General features: G+C 37.2%; 2 protein-coding genes and 2 pseudogenes across 2 annotated transcripts; 2 read left to right on the plus strand and 2 right to left on the minus strand.

The window, feature by feature from the left end:
* Nucleotides 1–7,209: 7,209 nt before the first annotated feature.
* LOC121802985 (myosin IB heavy chain-like) lies at nucleotides 7,210–9,505 on the plus strand. Its single transcript, XM_042202682.1, has 4 exons — nucleotides 7,210–7,477; nucleotides 8,571–8,889; nucleotides 9,043–9,101; nucleotides 9,206–9,505. The coding sequence occupies exons 1-4, from the start codon at nucleotides 7,252–7,254 to the stop codon at nucleotides 9,235–9,237; spliced, it is 636 nt and encodes a 211-aa protein (XP_042058616.1). The 5' UTR covers nucleotides 7,210–7,251; the 3' UTR covers nucleotides 9,238–9,505.
* A 137-nt stretch (nucleotides 9,506–9,642) lies between these two features.
* LOC121802984 lies at nucleotides 9,643–12,185 on the plus strand (annotated as a pseudogene).
* Nucleotides 12,186–14,670: 2,485 nt separating this feature from the next.
* LOC121804330 lies at nucleotides 14,671–17,029 on the minus strand (annotated as a pseudogene).
* On the minus strand, nucleotides 17,021–22,227 carry LOC121803025 (plastidial pyruvate kinase 2-like). Its single transcript, XM_042202728.1, has 12 exons — nucleotides 21,822–22,227; nucleotides 20,926–21,213; nucleotides 20,561–20,726; nucleotides 20,103–20,237; nucleotides 19,880–19,990; nucleotides 19,662–19,750; nucleotides 19,363–19,425; nucleotides 19,103–19,278; nucleotides 18,536–18,638; nucleotides 18,284–18,432; nucleotides 18,020–18,128; nucleotides 17,021–17,463 (listed from the first exon to the last, which is right to left on the minus strand). Exons 1-12 carry the CDS (start codon nucleotides 22,065–22,067, stop codon nucleotides 17,356–17,358), a joined length of 1,743 nt encoding a protein of 580 aa, XP_042058662.1. The 5' UTR covers nucleotides 22,068–22,227; the 3' UTR covers nucleotides 17,021–17,355.
* Nucleotides 22,228–23,865: the final 1,638 nt, after the last annotated feature.

Consider the following 23,865-nt stretch of genomic DNA (forward strand, 5'->3'; position numbering starts at 1 on the left):
ATTACAATGAAGTGTATTCTCCTGTTGTGAAGCATGCTCCCATCAGAGTTCTGCTTGCACAAAGGGATTGGGAATTAGAGCAATTAGATGTAAAAACGACTTTATTGCATGGTGATTTAGATGAAACCATCTACATGGATCAGCCAGAGGGTTTCTTGATGCATGTGAGTGAGGATAAGGTCTGTTTGCTCAAGAAGAGCTTGTATGGACTGAAACAGGCCAGCAGACAATGGCATCTTAAATTTGATGAGCATATGGAAAGGATGGGTTTTGAAAAATCCAAATATGATAGTTGTGTCTATTTTAAGGATAGAAACAAGGCATCTGTAGTGTATCTACTGTTGTATGTCGATGATATCTTGATTTCTGGGCCAGATAAGAAGGAGCTTCAGAAGGTGAAAGAAATGCTTGGAAATGGTTTTGAGATAAATGATCTGGGGTGTGCTTAGAGGATTTTGGGCATGGATATATTGAGGGACAGAAAGAACAAGACATTATGGTTATCTCAGAGAGATTACATCAAGAAGGTGATACAAAAGTTCCAAGTTGAGAGCAGCAAAGGGGCATCAGTTCCAATCCCTCAACAGTTCAGATTGTCAAAAGATCAGTGTCCAAGAAATGAGGCAGAGGAAAGGGAAATGAAGCAGATCCCATATGCCAATATAGTTGGTAGTGTGATGTACACAATGATTTGTACTCGGCCGGACATTGCCCATGTCATCAGTGTAGCAACTAGGTATATGTCATGTCCGGGCAAAGAGCATTGGCTGGCACTTAAGCATATTCTGAGGTACTTAAAGTGTCATGATGATCTAGGAATTATGTTCAGATTAGAAGATATGAATGATGAGGATGCTTTGGTTGGTTTCTGCGACTCAAGTTATGCAGCGAATTTAGACAACGGAAGATCTCAATCTGGATACATATTCACTTTGTTCAATTCAGCAGTGAGTTGGAAGTCTGGCCTCCAATTTGTGGTATCTCTATCAACTACGGAGGCTGAATACATGGCTTTGACTGAGGCTGTGAAGGAGAGTTACTGGATGAAGGGAATCATTGGTGATTTTGGTGTAAAGCAAGAGAGTATGGTTGTGAGATGTGATAGCAACAGTGCCATCTGCTTGGCAAAGCATCAAACTTTCCACGAGCGCAGTAAGCATATTGATGTGAGGCTGCATTTCATTCGGGAATAAGTGGAAAAGAAGAATGTGAGGATAGAGAAGGTGAGCACTAATCATAATGCCGCTATTATGCTCACAAAGGCTCTGCCAATGTCCAAGTTCAACTATTGCTTGGATTTAGTGGGCTTGGTTCGAAATCTGTAAGGATGAAGTGTATGGTGATGAAGTTCTGGTTTTTGTATGTGCAGTTGATCATCCAGGTGGAGGATTTGTTAGCTTTTTGGCTGATCAAATAAAGGGGCCGAGGGTTTGAAAAACTAGCTGTTGGAAGCTAAGTTGAAGAGTTTGTTCCATAGCTGTTTTCGGTGGTTACAACCGTTCGAGCTCTAAGTGAGCTGAGTAGAGATCTCAGCGAATAACCGCACACACACACACACACTCACTGATATTTAGAGGAGGTGTGTGATGTGAAACAGAATAGAGAGAACAAGCGTGTGATTACAGAGAGGTGAAAGTAGATTTTCATCAGTGAATGGGGGAGTTTGAATCTTGGTTTAGATGAGAGCAGAAATTCACTAGAGAGATGAATGTTCTTCGTTGTTTGTAATCTAGAGCTAGTTGCGATCTTGTATTCCATCTAGATTGTATCAATTCAATACACAAAAACCTTTTCTTCGTACGTGGATGTAGGCTTCGGCTGAACAACGTATTTCTCGGTTTCCTTGTTTTTGTTTAAGTGTTGATCTTGATATGTGTGTGGACATAATTACTAAAATCTAGCATCTAATTACGTAGATCTACAATGCTAAGTCGACATGCATATATAAATAAAAAAGATTTATGATGATGATGATGACGACGACGCGCGACTAGTTGAAGTTGAAGGGCTATGGGATCATGTCATGTTATGTGACCTCAATCTTTTGACATTCTTTTCACATGTTTGAACTCTCTAAGTCTACATAATATAATTAATATTACTAATATCATGTGCATCTATATATGACTATGCATGTAGTACGTGTTTGTAAGTTCAAAAGGCTATCAAGACATGCATCACATTTTTGTTCTTGACTCATAGGGTAAGATTTGGTCAAAAAATGTGTGTTGTATAGTTTTGTATGTTGAGTTTGGAGGCTAGCTTGAAAAGAAATTAATTAATCCACAATCAGATTATGCGTCTGTGCAGTTTATATTTAGGTTTAACTATATTATATAAAAAAATTATACAGTGAAATAATTGACTCGACGTCGCCCCAGACGTAGATAAACGTCATGTCATGAGTACGTAATTTATATTTTTATTTCATTTTCGTTCGTGATCACCTTTTATTATTTCCTAATAATGTAATAAAAATCTTTATATTTAAAGGTTGGTAATATATTTAAGGTGGATAATGTCAAATGAAAATCTAACACTATTTGTTATCTTTTCTAAAAGTGAATTACGATATTTGAATGCATGCTGATAAATGATAATTGTAGAGAATAATCGTTGATAATATAAAATAATTTGTATTATTGTATACATAATCAGTCATCATTCTTTAGCCTTGACGGCCATATTAATTAAAATGATGTGTTGTATGTCGCCAACAGAAGACGATTTCTTCACGTTTTTTCAAATGAATTAGACATGCACTACGGAAGCGTTTGTCGCTGGCCAACAAAGTCGTGTTTCTTATCACCATGTGGGGTGCTCTCCAAATGAACATAGATTCAAAAAATAAAATAATGTTGGGTTCACACTCGGGTTCACTATTACTACTCTAAGGCTAGCGACGTAAGCTACTTTGGTGAAGCACGACGCTGCAGAATGCTAATTGTTAAGCGCGTTCGAGCATGCATATGTGTACATAAAATCACCGAGTGTAAGTGATTATGATTCAAATGCTTTTGGATGCACAATACTGTGTGAGGTGTCGTTCGATTGTTTTGATAATATTATAACCAGATACAATATGTGATAAGTAAAGATTAATCATGATAAAAAAATTGTTTGGTTGGATTAATAGTGTATGCACATATAAGCACATACTTAATAATTTAATTAAAGGGATGTATTCATGTCCTTACATTAAATATTTGTAAAACACAACACAAATCTTAACTCTTGGATCTTGCCATCTAATGGATGTTTTTTATGCCATGTGTAATTAGTAAAAGTATTAAAAATATTCAAAAAGGTTAGTTTAGGAAGATGCCAAATGCAGTGGTTTTGCACTTCCCTAGATTATCTCCTTCCATATAGACGTGTATTTCATGATTGATATTATATGATTTTATTTCCTTTTTTAATTGACTACCTACAAAAACTCACGTAGTACATTCAGCTACAGAAACTCAGCAAAATCAATACGACGAATTGGTATTTTATATTTCCTTATACGTACTGAAACTTGACCAACTTGATCAACGATGGAAGAAGGTAATGTCGATTTGTATTCATTCCCCTAGGGCTAGGTTGTAGTACTCACTCATAAAATGAAACCATCATCAAGGGTAGGGAGTTTGAATCATTCCCCTAGGGTTTATCAATCCATGGGACTAGGGTATAGTACCACCACATGTATTGAATTTCGTTTTTTATGTGTGTTTTAGATTTCATACAGTAAATAATGTACGAAAATTGGCCTTTAATGTACATGCGTAACACTAAATGATGTATAGGCGTAAGGATTTAATGTTTGGCGGGAGTTGAATGCATACCCTTTGGGTTTAGCAATCTTTGGAGCTAGGTTGTAGTACCACTCATAGAACGAAACCATCACCAATGGCAGGAAGTTATAATCATTCCCCTAGGGTTTAGCAATCCATGAGTTAGGCCATATTACCAACACATGCATAAAATTTTGTTTTCTAATGTAGGAAATAATGTAAGAATATAGTCTTATAATATACTAGTACATGTCTAACAATGAATAATGTACAAAAGTAATCGTATAATGTATACTCGTTTGGATTCAGTTTGGTGACAATTATATTTGCTTTTTGTGTACAGATGCTAGCCGTATGATCTCCCAGGGGAAAAAGACTATAAAGGAGGCTAGCAAACCGCTTCGAAAGTGTAGGACATGTGGTGCGATGTGACATCATGATTCGAGATAATGTCCAGAAAAAAGATACGGATATAGGCAATGAGAAGCGTAAGGAGAAGAAGAAATCATGATATTTTTCGTTTGTTTTCCAAACATATTGTTTCTAACAGTTGCTTTGACATCTATATTATTTAGTACTGAATGATTTCATTATTAATGAGTTTTCGTACATTATTCACTAGTGAATGACGCATTAGGTATGTATTTTATGTACATCATTCGTTTACGCTGTGAATGACCACATTATTTACTATTGAATTACTACATTATTTATGAGTTTTCGTACATTATTTATAAGTGAATGACTACATTGTTATGACTTGTATGTACATCTTCCAATTATTCTTTTACAATGGTACATTACTATGCATGATGCGTTACATTATTGTTCCCTATATGTATATTAACAACATACTTAATAAATAATGTACGCATCAAATACAATTAATGTACTATTCGTACAGTTAGGGGTGTGCATTCGGGTTTCGGTTCGGTTTTTTGTCAAAACCGAACCAAAACCGAAAAACTGAATTTATGTCAAAATCCAAACCGAACCGAAACCGAAAAACCGAAAAACCGAAAACTGAACTTAAAAAACCGAAAAACCCGAAAAAATAAATATAATATTAATGTATATATGTGTGTGTAATTTATTTTATTTTATATATACTAATAGAATATTTATATATAATATAAAATTAATAATACATATAATATATATAATATAGTAGAATTTATTAAAAGAATATACTATATATTATATATAATATAATATATTAAATTAATAGAATATATATATAATTCGGTTTTTCGGTTTTTCGGATTTTTTCTTCACCCGAACCGAACCGAACCGAAAAACCGAAATTTTTTTATTTTCAAAACCGAACCAAACCGAAAAACCGAAATAACCGAACCGAATTTCAAAATTTCGGTTTGGTTCGGTTCGGATATTCGGTTTCCGGTTTTTTTGCTCACCCCTACGTACAGTAAGTAATGTATAATTATACAATGCACACAAAGCTATCATTAATGTACAAAAGTCAAATTGTACATTAAAACATAAATATTATAAGCAATGTAAACATGAATATTATAAACAATGTAAACGCTTTGGCGCAGCAGCACGCTCAGCCTCCTTATCCGCAGTCATTTCCTCCCTAAATTGGTGTATAAATAAAAGTGGAATGTCTTCATCAAAGGCGGTTGTTGTCCACTTTGATTCTAATAAGACACGCGTACATTTATTAGCCAAGATGTAAATTGAATGTCTAATAACACAACATATCAATGTAGATAAGGATTGTACAGATTGAAATAATCGATGTAATATGATGCTTCAAATTAGAAGACTTGATGTACACACAAGACTTAATAGTGTACCAACGCATAAGTAATCAATGTACACATTGAATCCTTACACAGGTACATCACTTACTATTACACATGTACATTAAATGCCACTTTTTGTATAATATTTACTATAAGCATTCCAAAACACACATAAAAATATGAAACTCAATGCTTGCGGTGGTACTATACCCTAGCCCCATGGATTGTTAAACCCTAGGGGAATGATTCAAAATCCCTACCCTTGGTGATAGTTTCGTTTTGTGAGTGGGTACTACAACCTAGCCCCATGGATTGCTAAACCCAAAGGGTATGGATTCAACTCCCGCCAAACATTAAATCCTTACATATGTACATCATTTAGCATTATACATGTACATTAAAGGCCAATTTTCATCCATTATTTATTGTATATCCAAAACACACATAAAAAAGAAAAATTTTATTAAAATAATGTACATAATAGCCTAGATAATGTATCACATATAATATAATGAGATAATGTACACTTACCAAACGTATATTGTACAAAATTTTATTTTGTATAGATACACAATTACAAATGAATACTCACTGTAACGCCACCAAATTATCGTTTCAAGAATAAATTTTGTAATATACAAACTCAGACCACTGCAAATAGGTACGTTGTTGTCAATAAATGAACAATATGATGATTACCCAATGTAGATTTATCATCAAGAGACATCAAGAACACACGATTCAAGATGAAGCACAACTGAGTAGTTTCTAATGTAGATTTATCATCAAAACATTAATATTTGATGAAAAAACCCGAAGAAATACCCAATGTACAGAAATCAATATCATCTGAAGCAATTAGAAAGCAAAACACAGACAATCACTGAAGAACAAACTTCTAATTGTAAACCCCAGATATTTTAGAGTTGAAATTTACCAGAAATACGACCCTTTTATACAACCCTCGAATAAAGGTTCACCGAAACTGAAATCATCACATTACACTCGAAAAACACTCTGAAGCTATTGAAATAATGTACAGTTTCAGTCTTGTTGACGGCGAAAACAGGCGTGATTTCGGTTTTGTGGTGAGATTTGGCGGCGTCTAGGGTTTGGGGGAGAGTTGAATTGAGGGGAATAGAGACTGGAATTAGAGACGAATTGACGGAGAGAGAGGAGAGAGATTGGGTTGTGAAATCGTCGCTCAAATTAATTCCGCTGAAATCTCAGAACTGCAGTTTTGAAACTGCCACAGATTTTTGTGTGATACCAATTTTGCCCCGATAATGTACGAAAATGGTCGAATAATGTAGCTCGGGTGATTTAAATCACATCCATCCAATCCATCTATCCTATGGTTGTAATTTGTATTGTATATAACATTAAAGGGGTGTAAGGACCTTAATGTACCCTTTTAATTAAATACCCAAATTTTACAAAACAATAATTGAAAAGCTTGAATTATTGTGAAAAAAGTGGAGGGTATAATATAAAATACTGAATTTGAAGCTGTGATTAGTTTTGTTCAATTCCAATGCCCAAAGCCCAGTAACCGATGTTGAGCCCAACCCCTAACCTCTCAAGCCCAATATTCGATGGGCCTTTACTGATTTGGACCCACTTTCGTTGCCAAAATCTCTGTTGTTTTTTGCAGTTTAGCTCATGAGGATTTGTTGTTTGTTTTTTCTCTGAGAATTCTGCAAATGTCGCGATTGAATTCGAACCGCCGGATCCAAATCGACACCTCGGAGCCTCGGTACGATGAAGGCGACGATGAAACCGTAGACGACAGCAGCAATGCGGCGGAGGATTTAGATCCCTTCATGGGAGTCAAAGTCAGACGGAAAGCCTCTCGCCTTCGGGATTTTCAGGGTGATTATATCGATATTCAGTCCAGACCTCATCTTATGAAGATTCTCGAGAAACAAGGTTTGATTTCGCGGGCTGTTTTGCGGATCTCTCGTTTGATTGATTGCAATTTTCTCTTGCATTTGTTTGGATTCAGAAATTAAGGTTAGAATTGGCAAGGGTTTTATTTGCTTTAGAATATATGATTGATCATTGAAGGTTTTACTTCGTTTTTAGTTAATGTGAAAGTGTTATGCATATGTGAATAAGAACAATACAAAGCGTTTGTATCACATTAGAGGCTCTTCTCAGCTGTAACTCATATTTTTAGCAGTGATCTTCACTCAAGCATTCGTTTTTCGATCTTTGAAGGTTTTAATTGGTGTTTTATTTAACGTGTAAGCATTCGTTTTTCCCTTATAGTACATTCAATTTGTTCATAGTGTGGACATTAGATGATGATTTTTATCCCAAGTTGAAGACAAATGCTCTCTGCCTAGTCATGTTATTGGATAACTGTAGCTGTGGTTGAGCAGAGGAATGAAAAATGGATAAAGATCAAGAAATTGGACATAAACGTAATGGTGCTTGTTACAAATTGGTGGCCTTTTGAGTTATCGCTCATTGCATATAGGGAAACTGAGTAATAGTTTTTCTTTTCATAGTTGCTAGGAGATATACCGAAACACAAAAAATGCGTCATATTAATATTGTGCTATCCAGGCAATAAAAGCTGCATTTTTTTCACCATGTTTCTAATGATATGTAAGTGTAGATTATGTTTAGATATAGAACTTGCACTTTTAGCAGTGTCTTGACTCAAGCATTCGTTTTCCCTTCTAGTGCATTCAATTTGTTCATAGTGGATATTAGATGGTGTTTTATCTACTAGTATTTGTTAATTAGGTGCCGAATCTGTTGTTTTCTTGTTCATATTTTTTTTCCGAGTTGAGGACAACTGAAACTGTGGTAGAACAGAGGAAAGAAAACATGGATAAATATCAATAAATCACACATAAACGTGATGGTGCTTTTTTGAGTTATTGCTGATCGCATATAGGGCAGCCAGTTTTTTTTCACTATGTTTTTAACGTGTGTGTAAGCGTAGATTATATGTCCATGTGCCTTGGTACTTATGTTTGCTAAAAGTGTGCCCTATTGAATCATATTTTAGGTGACAGAAAAGTCCTGTTTGCTGACAAAGTTATAAAGTTCACTGGTTCGGGCAAGATGAAACGTCGCATACTTCTCGTAACTGATTTTGCCATCTACATTGCGGATCCAGAGACCGATGCACTAAAAAGAAGGATAGCCCTTGCTGCTGTTGAGAAACTGTGTTTAAGTGAACTGAGCGACAATTTCTTTGCCATCATTATTCCCACCGAATATGACCTACTCATGGCTAGTACTAGAAAGACGGAAATTGTGACGGTCTTAGTGGATGCTACAAAGAGTGCCTCTGACTATGAACTCGAGGTTGCCTTATCTAACAGGTAGTCTGATTTAATCTGTGTTCGTTTATCTGTTCTACTTGTTTGGGTAGCTCTTTCAAGGTATCAGCACAGTAGAAAATAGAATGAACAAATGATAGAGCTTCTAGTTGCTGTTGAGCTTCATCTAACTACATTTGAATTCAACACCTGCAGATTTGAGTACAATGCAGCTGCAGACATAGTGAAGGAAGTTCAATTCGAGGAAGTAGAAGGTTTGTTTCGAAATCACCTGTCTTCAATTCAATGCAGTAGACTCTATGTGCTATATATGCTTTCGTTATGCCTATTTTTTGATGTTTTCCTTGCACTAACTTAGGTGGTGTTAAAACAAGAATTATTCAGAAATGAGTTGCCCGTTAGACGTGAATGTGTAGGAAGTATGTTTGTTGCTGCAGAATCGTAAAGTGCGATCACCCAATCACGATTTATTGAATTATTTCATGTATTTTGTTTGTTATTTTATCAAAACGTTTCCTGCTTTCTGACTAGCAAGAAATGCAGAAATTGTGTTGGCATATATGGTAGATAAACGTAGAAAATCTTAGTATTATTTGTTGTACCTAAAGTAATTTGATTGATTGTTGAATTTTCCCTTTGTGTTGTGTATTGCCAAAAATTTGACTCTTTTCAAATTTGTTGTTTTGTGCACAGCTAATTACTACTTGCTTGGTGTGTAATTCCCAATCAGATTTTGTTGATCTAACATTCCATGTTGAATGTAACTATAACGTGTGTATTTACGTTGTATAACTAACGTAGTAGAAGGGAATTGATGGATAATCGATAGCGTTGAGGTGTTAAGGGATGAGTAGATGATGAGTGAGAGATGATGGATTGAGCTAAACAAATATCTAATGTATTTACTAAGTTTGATCTATTTTTGGTCAATCACCCGCTTTTGAAATGGTTGATTATATCCTAACTTTATATTTTTCTCTTGTTGTTTCATAATTTTGGATTTGGGAAAATTATGTATGGTGTGGCAGACAAAAAATATAATGTGGACAAAACGTTTGGCTAGTTAGAGCATCCACAATGGCGGACGTTGGACCGGCGTGCCGGACGTCCGCCATTAGGCAGCATGCATACGTATACGGACGTCCGCTACAGACACCGGAGTTCCGCGGCTTTCCGGGACGTCCGCCATTGCGTTGACACGACGGACGTCCCAATTTTTTATTATTTTTTGTGGATGTCCGCCATTTTGTAGTGGGATGTCCTTATGACGTGGCAATACAGTGGGATGTTCTTATGACATGGCAGGAGGTGTTTTTGGGAAGTCCGTTCGGATGTCCGCCAGGACATCCGTCCCATTGTGGATGCCCTTAAACGATACCGCCTAATAATTCTAGTCAAGCATGTTTTTACTTTTTACACATATATGCATCGTTTTAATAAATTCAAAGACAATATAGAAAAATGTTAAAGTTAAGATACAACGCCTTTTTTTATTAGATGTGGGATTGATCATTAGTGGTTTTTTTGATAATTTAACCTCATATTAAAATCGCACCTTAATGCAAGTTTTATAAGATGCTGGACTGACCATGGGTGGTTTTTTTGACAAATTAACCCTATAGTAAAATCGCACCTTATCTATTAACCCTAATTGTGACCCATAACATGGAAAAACGAGAAAATGATAGATATGCACAATCATCTTTCACGTGAACGTCCTTTTTTTACCCTTTGGCAGCGTTGATAGGCCATCTCAAAATTCTCAATCATCACCACAATACAATAAAATAAATGATAAATTCCAAAACCCAAAATCATTCTAAAAACGTGTCTAAAATCAAAACATTATCAACCTATTACCAATTCATTCATTTGTCCAACGTTAGACTTCTATAAAAGGCCAAAACATCTCACTCTTCCTCCACCAAGGAAAAAAAAAACAAAGCCTACTAAAAAATGGGGTCTCTTCCGCTCCTCACTTTCCTCCTCGCCGCCGCCGCCCCGTTCTCCTACGGCTGTGGCATCACAGTCTACTGGGGCCAAAACCTGTTCGAAGGCACGCTACAAACCGCCTGCGCCACCAACAACTACAAATATGTGGCCGTGGCCTTCCTAACCACCTTCGGGAATGGCCGGCCACTGCAACCCTCAGCCCTGCTCCATCTTCGCCAACGAAATTCGCTACTGCCAGAGCCTAGGTATCAAGGTATTGAATATTATCAACATTACGTCTCATCCATGCACACAACATGTCGTCTTTTTTATGATGTTCAAAATAACATATGTCACTATAATAAATACTACTACTTTTCTTTTACTTTCTTTATATTTTTTATTATTTTCTTATTCTATTGAAACAATTTCTTTTTTAACATGACAAAAAAGACTGAAACTTCATGATTTAATATTCTAATTTCAAAGACTATCAAAATTGATCATTTATCAAACTTTATAATTTAAATAACTATTATTCATAAAAAAAATTTATAAAAACAGTGGAACACTTACCAATAATATTTTTTTCTGCATCCGTCCAAGGTGCTCCTATCCCTCGGTGGTGCCAACGGCAACTACGGCATCTCCTCCATGGCCGACGCCCAGCAAGTCGCGGCCTATCTATGGACCTCCTACCTATCCGGCTCCGGCGGGCCCCTCGGCGACGTGGCCCTTGACGGCGTGGACTTCGACATCGAGTACCCGACCTCCAACCTACACTGGGACGACCTAGCCAGGGCGATCGCCGCCTATAGCAGCCCCCAGAGGAAAATCTACCTGTCCGCCGCGCCCCAGTGCGTCATCCCGGACCGGAACCTCGACGTCGCCATCAAAACCGGGCTGTTCGACTACGTGTGGGTGCAGTTCTACAACAACCAGCAATGCGACTACAGCGGCGGCGCGGCCAGTTTGATCAAGTCGTGGAACGACTGGAGCGCGCTGCTGCCGGCGGGGAACGAGCTGTTCCTGGGGCTTCCGGCGGCGCCCGGGGCGGCGGGGTCTGGGTACATTGAGCCGGAGAAGCTGAAGAGCGAGATTCTGCCGGTGATAAGGCAGACAGCCAAGTATGGAGGGGTGATGCTGTGGGATAGGTACAATGATGTTAACAGTGGGTACAGCTCGCAAATTGTCGGAGATGTGTGCCCTCCCGCGCTCAGAAAATTTGAAGGCTTGCTCATCTCTCAACTCATTTGAATGGGAGATTGGAATTAAGCTGGTTTTCTTCATTCATGTGTAGTGTGAATGAATTGATTACTAAATAAATGTGAAAGCCAAGCTTGTAAGTTGGGACCAACTTAATGAATAAAATGCACTATATATGCACTTTTATTTAAGGGTTAAAATCGTGAAATTTGGTGATTCATTAGTTTCAAAATATTTCTTAATTGTTGTCCCTTGATAACTTTTTTGGGGGCATATTCGACGCTACACATGTAAATTTTGGTATTAATGAATAATGACAAACAATGTATATTAATGTGACAAACATATAGAAGACTAAACACTAATAGCACTAATTAGATAAGATGGGACAATCGAAAATTTTTAAAACTTTATGATTGCCATTTAAATTTTGAAAAGCGTAAAATAAACAAAAATTTGATCAACTTAATTCATGATTTTATTGACAATTAACCTTTTATTTAAACTACAATCTAAAACGCAAATGGAAGGTGTAATTATAGTATAGCTATAACAAACAAGAGTATCTTAGCCTCTCATGTACTACTAATAATAATATTATCCAAACTTAAATTTTGCAAATTCAATTAATTACGCTATACAGATTAATAAATTAATTACGCCAATATTGTTCGATATTATGCCAAGAGAATTTCCAATTTCTCATTGTCCGTCGTCGAGTTGTGCCTTTTTACAGTTTGTGTATAATAATATTCACATATTTTAAAATAAAAATAATAAGGGGCTTAAGCTCCTCCGCTTTCTCGAGTGTGTCTTCCATTGTGTATACTCCATCGATTGAAGTCTCGTTATTCCTTTTACTTATAATTATAAAATTCCATTAAATTATTATTCTCACTTTTAATTACTACTATAAAATTAACATATAAAAATGAAATCTGTAATCTAGAAATTTTTTGCAACTCGAATTTATTTACATTTTATAAAATGCTGTAAGTAAAAGTGTAAGACTCATGTTATCATATTATTGGATGGAGGAGTAATTAATACGTTGTCTTTTGGTAATGCCCAATACGATGCGTTTAACTAAAATAATATTTATTTATTTTATTTCCTTTCTTTTTGAGTTTTAATAAATTAACATAATTTTGAGCATCTTCTCATTTTGTTTATTAGTGGAGTCTCATTATTCACAAATCTAGTCTTAAAGACCGAACTAGAGACCAAATTAGGGCAATTAGATCTAGTTTTTAATGGATGAGATGAGATGATGTAGTGAAAATTTTCGCATTCATTAGGTAGCCAAATTACTTCAACCGAGGGTATTTTTGTCAAATTGCATTTATAGTTTATTACTTCATCCAGTAGATTTATTACTTCATTCCAATAGTTAATTACTTCATTCCAGTAGATTATTTCTTCATTCCACTTTGAATTTGAATTTGTTTAACCTTTTTACAAAATTTAAAGCGAATAGATTGTGTGAAGTGTTTTCAAAATGAAGTATTTATTCTTTATTATGATGTATGTCAATGTTGATGAATTTATACCTCATTTAATAAGGTAATAGACTGAAATAATAACACAATTGAAGTTCAGTAAGTAAATGCACATATGAATGAAGTAGTGATCTAGTCAAATAAAGTAATATAGATAGTTAAATAATGAAGTAGTAATAATCTAGGTGAATGAAGGTAATAATGTAACTGAATGAAGTAATAGTCTAGTTGAATGAAGTAATATAGAAATCTAAATAACCATGATTTTTATACTTTTTCTTCTCTAAACTCGTAGCCAATAACAGTACAAGTTGAATAAAATAACAGCATAGCAATCACCATGGGAGAGACTGCTACCTATTTTGTACACTAAGGGAGTGTTCAGTTCAATAGATAAAATAGCAATGAGATACAATATAGAATAAGCTAAGATGAGCTTTGTTCAAGACTAAATTAATACTATGAAACTTGCATTTTTTTTGTTTGGTTACTAAGATGAGGATGACTCGATACAATATTAATATGCATATAATGAGGAGTAAATTACAGAGAGAGAATGATGTGGATTTAACCGACACGAAAGGCTACTCTCTCTCTCTGCGCACAGAAGGTTGTTTTCTTCTATTTTCACCTTTTCTCCCATTATTCTCGCATCCAATAACTCGCCAGCGCCAAGAATGTGAGTTAAGTGAGTGGGGGAGGAAAAGAAAATATAGTTGGGACTAATTTGTCGGAGCGGTAGGAGCCGGATGGCTAGTCCTGCGATAACAGTCACAAACATCACAGCGCAAACGGGCCAAGACTGGCCCGACAGCCCGGACGGCGGCGCCGGAAGCAGCAGGCTGAGCCTCTGAGGTAACTGGCAGCGACACGGCTGTCTATACCGTGACAGCAGTGGCGCTGAGTGCTGCTCAGTGACGAACAGCCTGGAGCGAGTGATACGATCCTCTATATCTTAGGAAATCACAATTATTTAGTTATCTTTTATTTCCCAAATCTTTTCCATATCTTTCTTTTCTTATTCAATAAGTTAGGTTAGTAGTATTCTAGTATTATAAATAGGAGAGATTATATCATTGTATGAATCAATGAATGAAACTATTATTCTTGCCCACAAACAAACGTGAATTACTCTAACCCTAGTTTCATCGCTGCCCGACGGAGGAGTTCCGCGCACAGCCAGAAACTAGAATCTCCGCCGATCCTGTCTCAGGATGCCGGAAGTTTGTCTTGATCGCCGAGCAACCCGCCGCCGATCACCGTTAAGGAATTGAGTCCTTAACAGCGAGGCGACGAAGTATGGACTGTTGGCTGTTCCACAAACTGAACAGCGACGGCGGCTGAACGCCAACAGCAGCGGCAGCGATACCTTCTCCGAGACAGCAGCGGCGTCGCAAAGGGAAGGCAGCTGTGAGATGAAGGAAGGACGGAGAAAGAGAGATTTGATCTTCCAAAATTATCCTTATATCAATAAAAAAATCAGATAACGTGTGATTATTAATAACCATTAGATGTGATTAATGGGTGGATGAGATTTGGTTTCTAGTTCGGTCTTTAGGAAGGGTTCGATATTGATCACAACTCTTAATGAGATAATCGAAAAACTCAGAAATTCTATTATTTAATATTTTGATTTTTATAAAATAGATAAGAATTTGACTAAAATTCAAGAATTGTCCCATATACACAAACACCATCTTCAAGTGATATTCAATACGAGGCATATTATTGAATTTTTTTTTTTCTATTTATTTCTTTCGTTTTTATTTTCTTGTCTAATGAAACAATATCACTGCTTTAAGCATCACTGAATGACGTTGTTTTGGTATTTGAAAAAATAATTGAGAATTTTATAAATGGACTAACACTTGATTAAATTGAATAATTTAAATTCATTTTTTCTTAATATCTAAACTTTGCAATATTATTATAAAAAACTCACCTTCCGCCAAATATCCTTCTCCAATGCATAAGTATAACCCTTAACCAAAAACAATAAACCCTTAACCAAATCATAGTAGTAAATCATAAAGATAAAGGAAGTTTTCAGACACAGCGAAATGGCTGCACTAAATTCCGTATCAAAGAACTTATTCCACACCATCACCCCTCCATACTTTCCCGCATTCTTGATCGCCGGCAGCACCTGCGTATTCATCGCCTCAGGTGGAATGTGTCCGCTTGTCGCCGCCACTCCCCTGGGCACCGCCGCCACCCACTTGTTCCAGCTGTTAAGAACTCCGTCCAGTCCGCCGCTGTAATCACACTGCGGATTGTTGTAAAACTGCACCCCAAACGTAATCGAAAAGCCCCGTCTTGATGGCCGGACCGAGGTTCGGGCACTGCGGCGCCGCAGAAAGGATCACCTTCCTCTGTGAGAGGGCTTTGGCCAGCTCATCCCAGGGCTGGTTCGCGCCGTTCTCGATGTCGAAGTCGATGCCGTGCGTCGCCCAATGGCCTGGTGGCGGAGCTGCCGCCGAGGTAGTTGTCCCATGTCGTCGGGGGAGGAAAGGGAGTAGTCGCCTTTGGCACCGCCGAGGGAGAGGAGCACCTTGATGCCAAGGACCTGGCACGTGCGGATCTCGGCACTTAAGCCCGTGCACGTGCCAAAGTCGGTGTTGCAGTGGCCGGCGAGGTTGAGTTTGGGGATTCTGCTGCCGCCGAAGGTGCTTAGGAAGGCGATGTTGACGTATTGGTAGAGGCGGGAGTTGCATGTGTCGGTGAGGGAACCCTCATCGCCGCGCTGGCCCCAATAGGTGGCGATTCCGGCGGCGGAGGGAGAGAAGGAGGAGGGAGGCGAGAAAATGGGATGCCATTTAAACTGATCCAGTTGTTTGTGACTGAGAAAAGCTACGGTTATGAATGTTATTATAGGCAGAGAATTGTGGTGAATTTTTTGTATTGTTAAGGCGTGATCTAGACAGCAAAAAATGTGAAGTCAAGTTATCGCAAAATGATAAATATTGAGGATGTGCTGTGGAGACAGATGGACGAACCAACCTATGAATTATGATTTTCTATTTTTATTTTTCCTACATTTTAATTATTTTCTATATATAAAAATGTGTTCAATTTATACATAAACACACTGCTAGCCTACCCAATTTATACTTACTCTATCATAGTAAAGACAGTATTATGCAGACTAGTTGCGTCGGACAATATTAAAGTTGTGTGCAAATTATGATGATACTTCCTCATCCCCTAAAACAATAGTTTAACTAGTCTTAATGGATAGTGAGACTCACGTTATTAGTAGAGTAACGTGCGATGAAAAAAGCCTCCAAGAATAGGAGTGTACAAATTTTGAGGCACGTACCAAAAAGGTAAATAGAGACTATTTTTTGGGACGAACGAGCAAAATGTGAACGACAGAGATGATTCAGGGTAAATCCTTCTATGAGATCTCATACTTACGAGCCAGAGAACCAAACTTCCTATTTGATGGATTGTTGCTTTCATCAACAAAGAACTTAACCTTTTCTAGCCCCCAGATAAAATGGTTATGAGCGAATAGTCATTTGATTTTCGATTCATTTACCCATATCAAATTTCTTTTCTATTAATCTCGTACATTGAAGTAATTGTTCAACAGCAGAGAAAACTTCACGAAACAGAAATTCAGCAGTCAGTCAGTCATAAGGTTTATAATACACAGCTAAAATTTCCCTACAACCTTCACCGCTACAAACAAGCCTTAATTCCCAGCTTCAGCTGACATGAAAATGGTTCTGTAGAACAGAGAAAAAGGCAAAAAAAACGGCTGAATGGTCAGTTGGTTACCCGTGAAGTGGCGAGTACATTCATTGAGCCTTGCTAGGACAAGAGGCATGCAAATGGGGCATATGAATCTTCAATCTCCCTTTCCTCTCTACACTTTCCTGACCTGAATGTTATGTGTGGACTGGAACCGCCAGATTGGCTGTTTGCCACTCTGTACAAGAGCAATCTCCTCACCCTCTTTCACCATTCCTTGCTTCTGTAGGAGACAACGTCAAGTATAAGAAGACATGTAAAGAGGAACTAAAGAGTTAGATGTTGAGTATAAGCCTGAAAGGGAGTTAATCCGTCCACGAGAGCAGCGATGGTTTAGGCATCAGTACAGTTATATTTAGGCCCAGCCCATTTCTGTGGATAGGATTCGTTTTTCTGCCTATTTATATTGTATCAAAAAACTATGAGGTGAAATCTCTGGCTTAGCATCACCCCCAGATATAGATACACATCGTACCAAATGGGGTAAACAACTCATGTGTTTATTTTGTTTTGTGTTTGTGTGTTTATTTCCTAACATTAGATTCAAAGACGGATGCAAAAACGAGATAACGCAGAATCAATGGAATCAAGAGGATCATGCGGGCAATACTGGGAGAAATTGATTTGATGGCCCACTTTCGTTTGTGCAATAGTATCTTAAAAAGGTGAGGAATATAGCTTCTACTACGAAACATAAGAGCTTGCCAATGGTGTGATCGCTTTCGTTGAGTAAGTTATAAAGTACTAATCATATAATTAAAGAACAGCTGAAAATGTACCTGCAATAAATCAAATGCGTTTGCAAATGTCTCGTCAGCATCTTCCAAGAAGTCCATGTGAATGGGGCAAACCCCCTGGTACAAAGCCAATCTCTGTTGTACTCTCTTGCTGTTACAGAATTACAAAACAATGAAAATCAAGCTATGGGGCATTCTGACCTGTCTAATAACTCAAAACTTAAAACTTTTACAATCCTTGTTGAGGAATGATCATTTACTTTAATATGTGTATATATATAATCAAACGACAGCGACGTGACTCACTCATTTGTGAAAGCAAAAATTGTGCCAGATGGCCGGTAATGGCTGAGGAGAACTGCCATGAAGCCTGTCCTGGTGAAGACAACAATTGAAGTTCCAAGTGTGTTCGACATCATTGTCGCATGGAATGCAAACATTTCGCTCATATGATTCTGCAAAAATAACCATTAAACAATAAAGACACTGTCAATATACTCAATATTTTTGTACACAAATCAAGGTTTAGATGTGTAATGAAGTAACTACTATACTGACCTCGAAGGCTAGTCCAAGATTTGGAGGAGTTTGTGCACCCACTATAGTAGCCTCAGTCCTCAAAGAGACCGTGTGCATGACCTTGACAGCTTTCAGAGGGAACCTGTCACCTATAAGGGTTACTCAAGAACAAAGAAAGACTGCATGCACTGTTTCTGATTGTTAAGTGTTAGTTTGTTATTGTGATTATTTATACTCTCTTTGGTTATTATTTATGAATTAAGTTAGTTAGTCCAAGGGATCCTTTCACAGGCTCTCTCGGTCTAGTCAATAAAAGGGTTCCTTCTCCTTACCAGAGGAACCATTGAGGAGTTTTATTACTGATCAGATCCATGCAGATGTGCTTGGGAAGGGAGGGTCATGTTCTGTGAATCTTTGATTCTGGTTGCAATTATATTCCCCAAGTTCCTGTTAAATGGTTTTCATTCTCCTTTAATTTAAGTCTCTAACAGAACCTAATTCAGAAATCTAACTAGTATAATCATGCAAAGCAACGAATAATAATTATTTATGAAACTGATAGGTGAATGAATGGTCTATATGTCACGATCAATGAAAATCACTTACTTCCCATGCGCAGTTTCCCCTGAAAGCATAACTGCATCGGCACCTTCCTTGACAGCAATAGCAATATCCGAAACCTCTGCTCGTGTAGGAGTAGGATGTACAATCATGCTTTCAAGCATATTTGTTGCCACTATGACTGCTTTTCCCATACTTCGACAGATGCTGATAATTTCTTCCTACAGTTGAAACAATTTGATTTCATAACATATTGCGATAATGGCCTGGTTTTGTGGATGTATACAGAAGATCTCATGAGTTACCTGTAATAAAGGGACTTCTTCAATTGGCAACTCTGCACCAAGATCCCCTCTGGCAACCATTGCCTAACAAAGAAGATAAAATAAAACTATCATCATTACCTTGCACAGTACACTTCCTTACTTTATCAGAGTGAGTTTTTACATTAAACATGTACACATGTATATACATATATAAGGATAATATTGACAAACAGAAAAAATTCAAATTAAAAACAAATTCTTTTAAAAGTACAAGGTAACTTCCACAAAATTGAAAACGCAGTTGCACCAATGTTTAAAACGCAGTTTTGAAGCATTACCCCATCAGATGCAGTTATGATTGAATGTAAGTTAGGTATGGAATCTGCACTTTCAATTTTCACAATGACGTGAATGTCTGCACCAGCATCTGCAGAAGAGACAGGGGAATTAGAAGAGGCAGAGAGAGACATATTACTTCAGCAATACATTGACTTTTAATTTGTACTATAATTATAAAATTATTTGGTCAATTTTCAGATCAAGAGCTCGAGATTACCATTGAGATAGTTCTTTAGTTCATGGACCACAGCAGCGTCCTTGACAAAGGAAACAGCATAAAAGTCAACTTTGTTGTCGACTCCAAATTTAATATCATCCCAGTCTTTATCTGTTGGATTAGTGCCAGAAGATAATTACTTGAGGGATTAAAAAACGACGATATTACATGGCAACTACAGCAAAAATAACAAATGATTCAACAGCAGTGTTCCTTATCTAACCAGTAATGGATGGAAGTGTTGCACTTTTTCCCCGAACATTAAGATGTCGGCGAGATTTAAGTTCTCCTCCATCAACAACTTCACATTTCACTGAGTCTTCATTCTTCGATTTTACTAAGAATGACATCATACCACCTGTATAATCAAGCAGCGGTCAGCAATAGCTTAAAAGTTCCATACAATGTACTTGTAGATACAGTCACTTGCATATGATGTCCTGCCCGCCCCCCTTCCAGAAACAAGAAAAGAAGTCACACTATGACTCATGCACAGAAATGAAAAAAAAAAGGAACAATAAGTTCAATGGGAACATAGAAACATATGAAAATTAACAGTTGAGCTTATGCTTGAAGATGCATGACCAAACAAGCAAATGTTAGAAAGTCAGACTAGCATTTATAGATAGCCTAATATGTGAATGAGAACAGAGCAATTATATGAAAATCACAATAATGTACCATCAACGAGAAGCATGTCCCCGTCTTCTACATCGTTAACAAAATCATCATAGTTGACACTAACACAATCTGCAGTCCCAACTCCTCTTTGAATTGTAAAAGTAAATTCCTGACCTGGCACCAATGTAATTGGTTGAGGTAAATCACCACTTCTAACCTCAGGACCCTGCCAGCAAAATTCAGGATGGTCTTAAGAATACACGTGAAAGTAACAAACAAATTGAGAATTTGATAGCATGGCTTCTATCAATAAAGCTCCACAAGTGACTGCTTACTTGACTAAGACTGTAATTAGAAAGAAAAAAAACAACCAATTTCATGTCTCCAACACTACGAAAATTTAAGGCAAAAGGAATAGCACTTGCTTTGGTGTCAAGCATGATGGCAATAACATTGTCCTTCACTTGGGCATTATATTCTTTAACCAAATCAATGACTTTCTGGTGTGATGCATGATCTCCATGGGACATATTAAGACGAGCAACATTCATACCAGCCTCAGCCAGCTTCCATATCATTTCCTTAGTCTCGGTCGAGGGGCCAATTGTGCAAACAATCTTTGTCTTGCGTCTAACCATAGGCTTAGACCACACGCCCATAGATGTGTCACCAAGTTGGGGAATCACTTGCGAAAACTGATTTTGAGGTGCAGCCTGGTCGGAAAAAAACAGAAAAATGCTCGTTAAACTGTACTATACTACATCATTTCACTTCATGCATGTCTTTCAACAATTAAAGGTTGGCACTTCAAGTCTTCAACAGAAAAATATATGTACGGGAGATCAGAGCACTATATTAGGCACCATGGAATGCACTATTGAACATATAAACTTCAAATCGAAAATCTCCAGCATCTCCAACTATGAAGCAACACATAGCCCTCAATACAGCAGAAGCAGATTTAACTAAATTATTTTAATGAGTAAATTTCTACCAGCGGCAGATAATCCTTCATTCAATCAATATCCTAAAACCAAACTGGAAACAAAAGATTACGAACTAAGTTAGAGATATCAATTCAGAAGATAAGCAACAACGATTAGCTTCCACCATTACACCAAGGATATTAAGCCAAGCATTCAAGTTTTTTAACTGAAGTATAATCGCAAAATTCAACACACTCCGAAAATGCTTCAAAATTACTCGCGGAGACAGAAATGCTTGTCAATTGAAGAATACGATAAGCAATAAATCAGCATTCACCTTGAAATCAATCCAGCATTCTTAAAAAAAGCAACAAAAATTAAATAAAACAACAAACCTTAACTACACCTTCAGGAGATACCGGAACAACTTCCGCAGCAGATCTCCTCGCCACGACCGGCGCGCCGCTGACATGCAAAGCTCCGCGGCGGCTCCTCCTTCTCCTCCTCTCTGTTTGAGCCAGAACCTTAGCTCTGAAGCCACAGCTCGGCTTCAGCTTCTCCGCGCAGCTCTGTGGAGTGATAGAGCCAGGATTGGGCACCAATGAAGCATGAATCAGCCGCGTCGCCACCACTTGCGCCATTGCCGAAAAAAGCTCAAAGAGAGACAGAGGGAAATGCTGGAGAGAAGAGAGAGAAACGAGTGTTAAGTGAGAGGGGGATTGGAGAAATCGCCGATAAAGTTGGAAGTTATGTATCGTTTGTATCGAAAATCGAAGAGAGAAAAATACGGTTTTGACGTCGTCGTTTTGGTTGATTGTGTCGAGAAGCTGCTCAGAGAAGGTGGTGGGGCTCCATATAGATGCAGTTAGGCCCAAAACAAAAGCCCAAATAAGCCCAAAACTACACTAATGCTAGAGTGAGTGCATGGTCTACTCGAGAGAGATCAAGACGGAATGCAAAGTTTGTGGGACCGGACATATTATTAAAATATATATATATATATATATAAGAGTAATATGTGGTATTATTTCATCCGTCCTAACTAAGTTTGAAAAGTAGAAGAGCTGAATAAAGTCTGAATGGGTGGGAGAGGACACTTCGTTAAGAATTCCTTGGCGCGTTCGGCGCCGGGGTTAGTTAGCCCACACTGCGTGACTCGAGGGAGCACGCCGGTAGGACATCGATTGAGATCAAGAATGTAGCCAAAGAAGATGCAAAGGCATAAAATGGTGGATCACTAAAGACAGTGGCAGATCTAGGGGGCAGGAGGGGGCGGTCGCCCCCTCCCAGCCATTCGGAGAGCCTAAACTTTCCCTTGAATCGAGCCAAAAATAGCATATCCGCCCCTTCCGTGGAGTGTAGAAATATACTTTGTTTTCAATAAATGGTGTATAAAATGGAGTAGTCTAATGGTTTAGGATTTGGTTTTTTTCTATGAAGTCTAGGGATCAACCCTCAACAAGAGCATATTTTTTTCATTTTTTACTCTTTTAGTTTATCAATTCATATTTCTTTATTATCATCAAAATAATACCTTTAAATACTTTATAAAATCTAAACTTTTACTAGTTTGCATATATTATGTTGTTATATTTATTCTTTAGTTAATATTATTTTTAATCTTGTGTTAATGTTTTTTTGTCCTAAAGTACTTATAATTTGTGATCCATGCATCTTAATTATTCTCTATGTAACAAAATAAACATTTAAATATTTTTGAAATCTAAATATTTACTGCTCTACTTATATCACTTTTGTATATAATATTTATGATGATTTTGAATGTATATAATATTTACAATAATTTTATATTTTTAAATGAGTAATACATATTTGCAAGCTAATGCATGTTTATATTTTATTAACGAAGCTAGTGCTACTTAAATATTAATATAATTTTATTTATTTTATTATTAAAAATAATACTCCCTCCGTCCCGCACTACTCGCACCTTTCCTTTTGAGCACGGAGATTAAGGAATGAGTGATAGACAAAGTCAACAATTACGGCTGTAGGTATAAATTGTTACTAAAAATGGAAGGAGTGCAAATAACTTGGGACGCCCAGAAAGGAAATAAGTGCAAGTAGTGCGGGACGGAGTGAGTATTAAATTAAATATTTAATATTTAAATATTAAATTTTCGCCCCGCCATTTTCGAGGTCTGGATCCGCCACTGACTAAAGATAGCATTGTCGCGATAACAACATTACGACAAAAATAATCTTTTTAATTTATTAGTTTTCGCTTTACCTCCTTTCGAGTTTGAAGGGTTCGAGTTTTTAGGGTTTTCTAAACTTGTATAGAAAGTGTTATTTTTAATACATTGCATTGATGAGTTAGCAACTTAAGAAAAGTTAGCAACAGATCACACCCTAACCCTAACCCTAACCCTAACCCTAACCCTAAACGCCCTAAACAAAGACATCGCTATTTATAAG

Source organism: Salvia splendens, chromosome 5 (genome assembly GCF_004379255.2).
Source record: "Salvia splendens isolate huo1 chromosome 5, SspV2, whole genome shotgun sequence".
Lineage (NCBI taxonomy): Eukaryota > Viridiplantae > Streptophyta > Magnoliopsida > Lamiales > Lamiaceae > Salvia > Salvia splendens.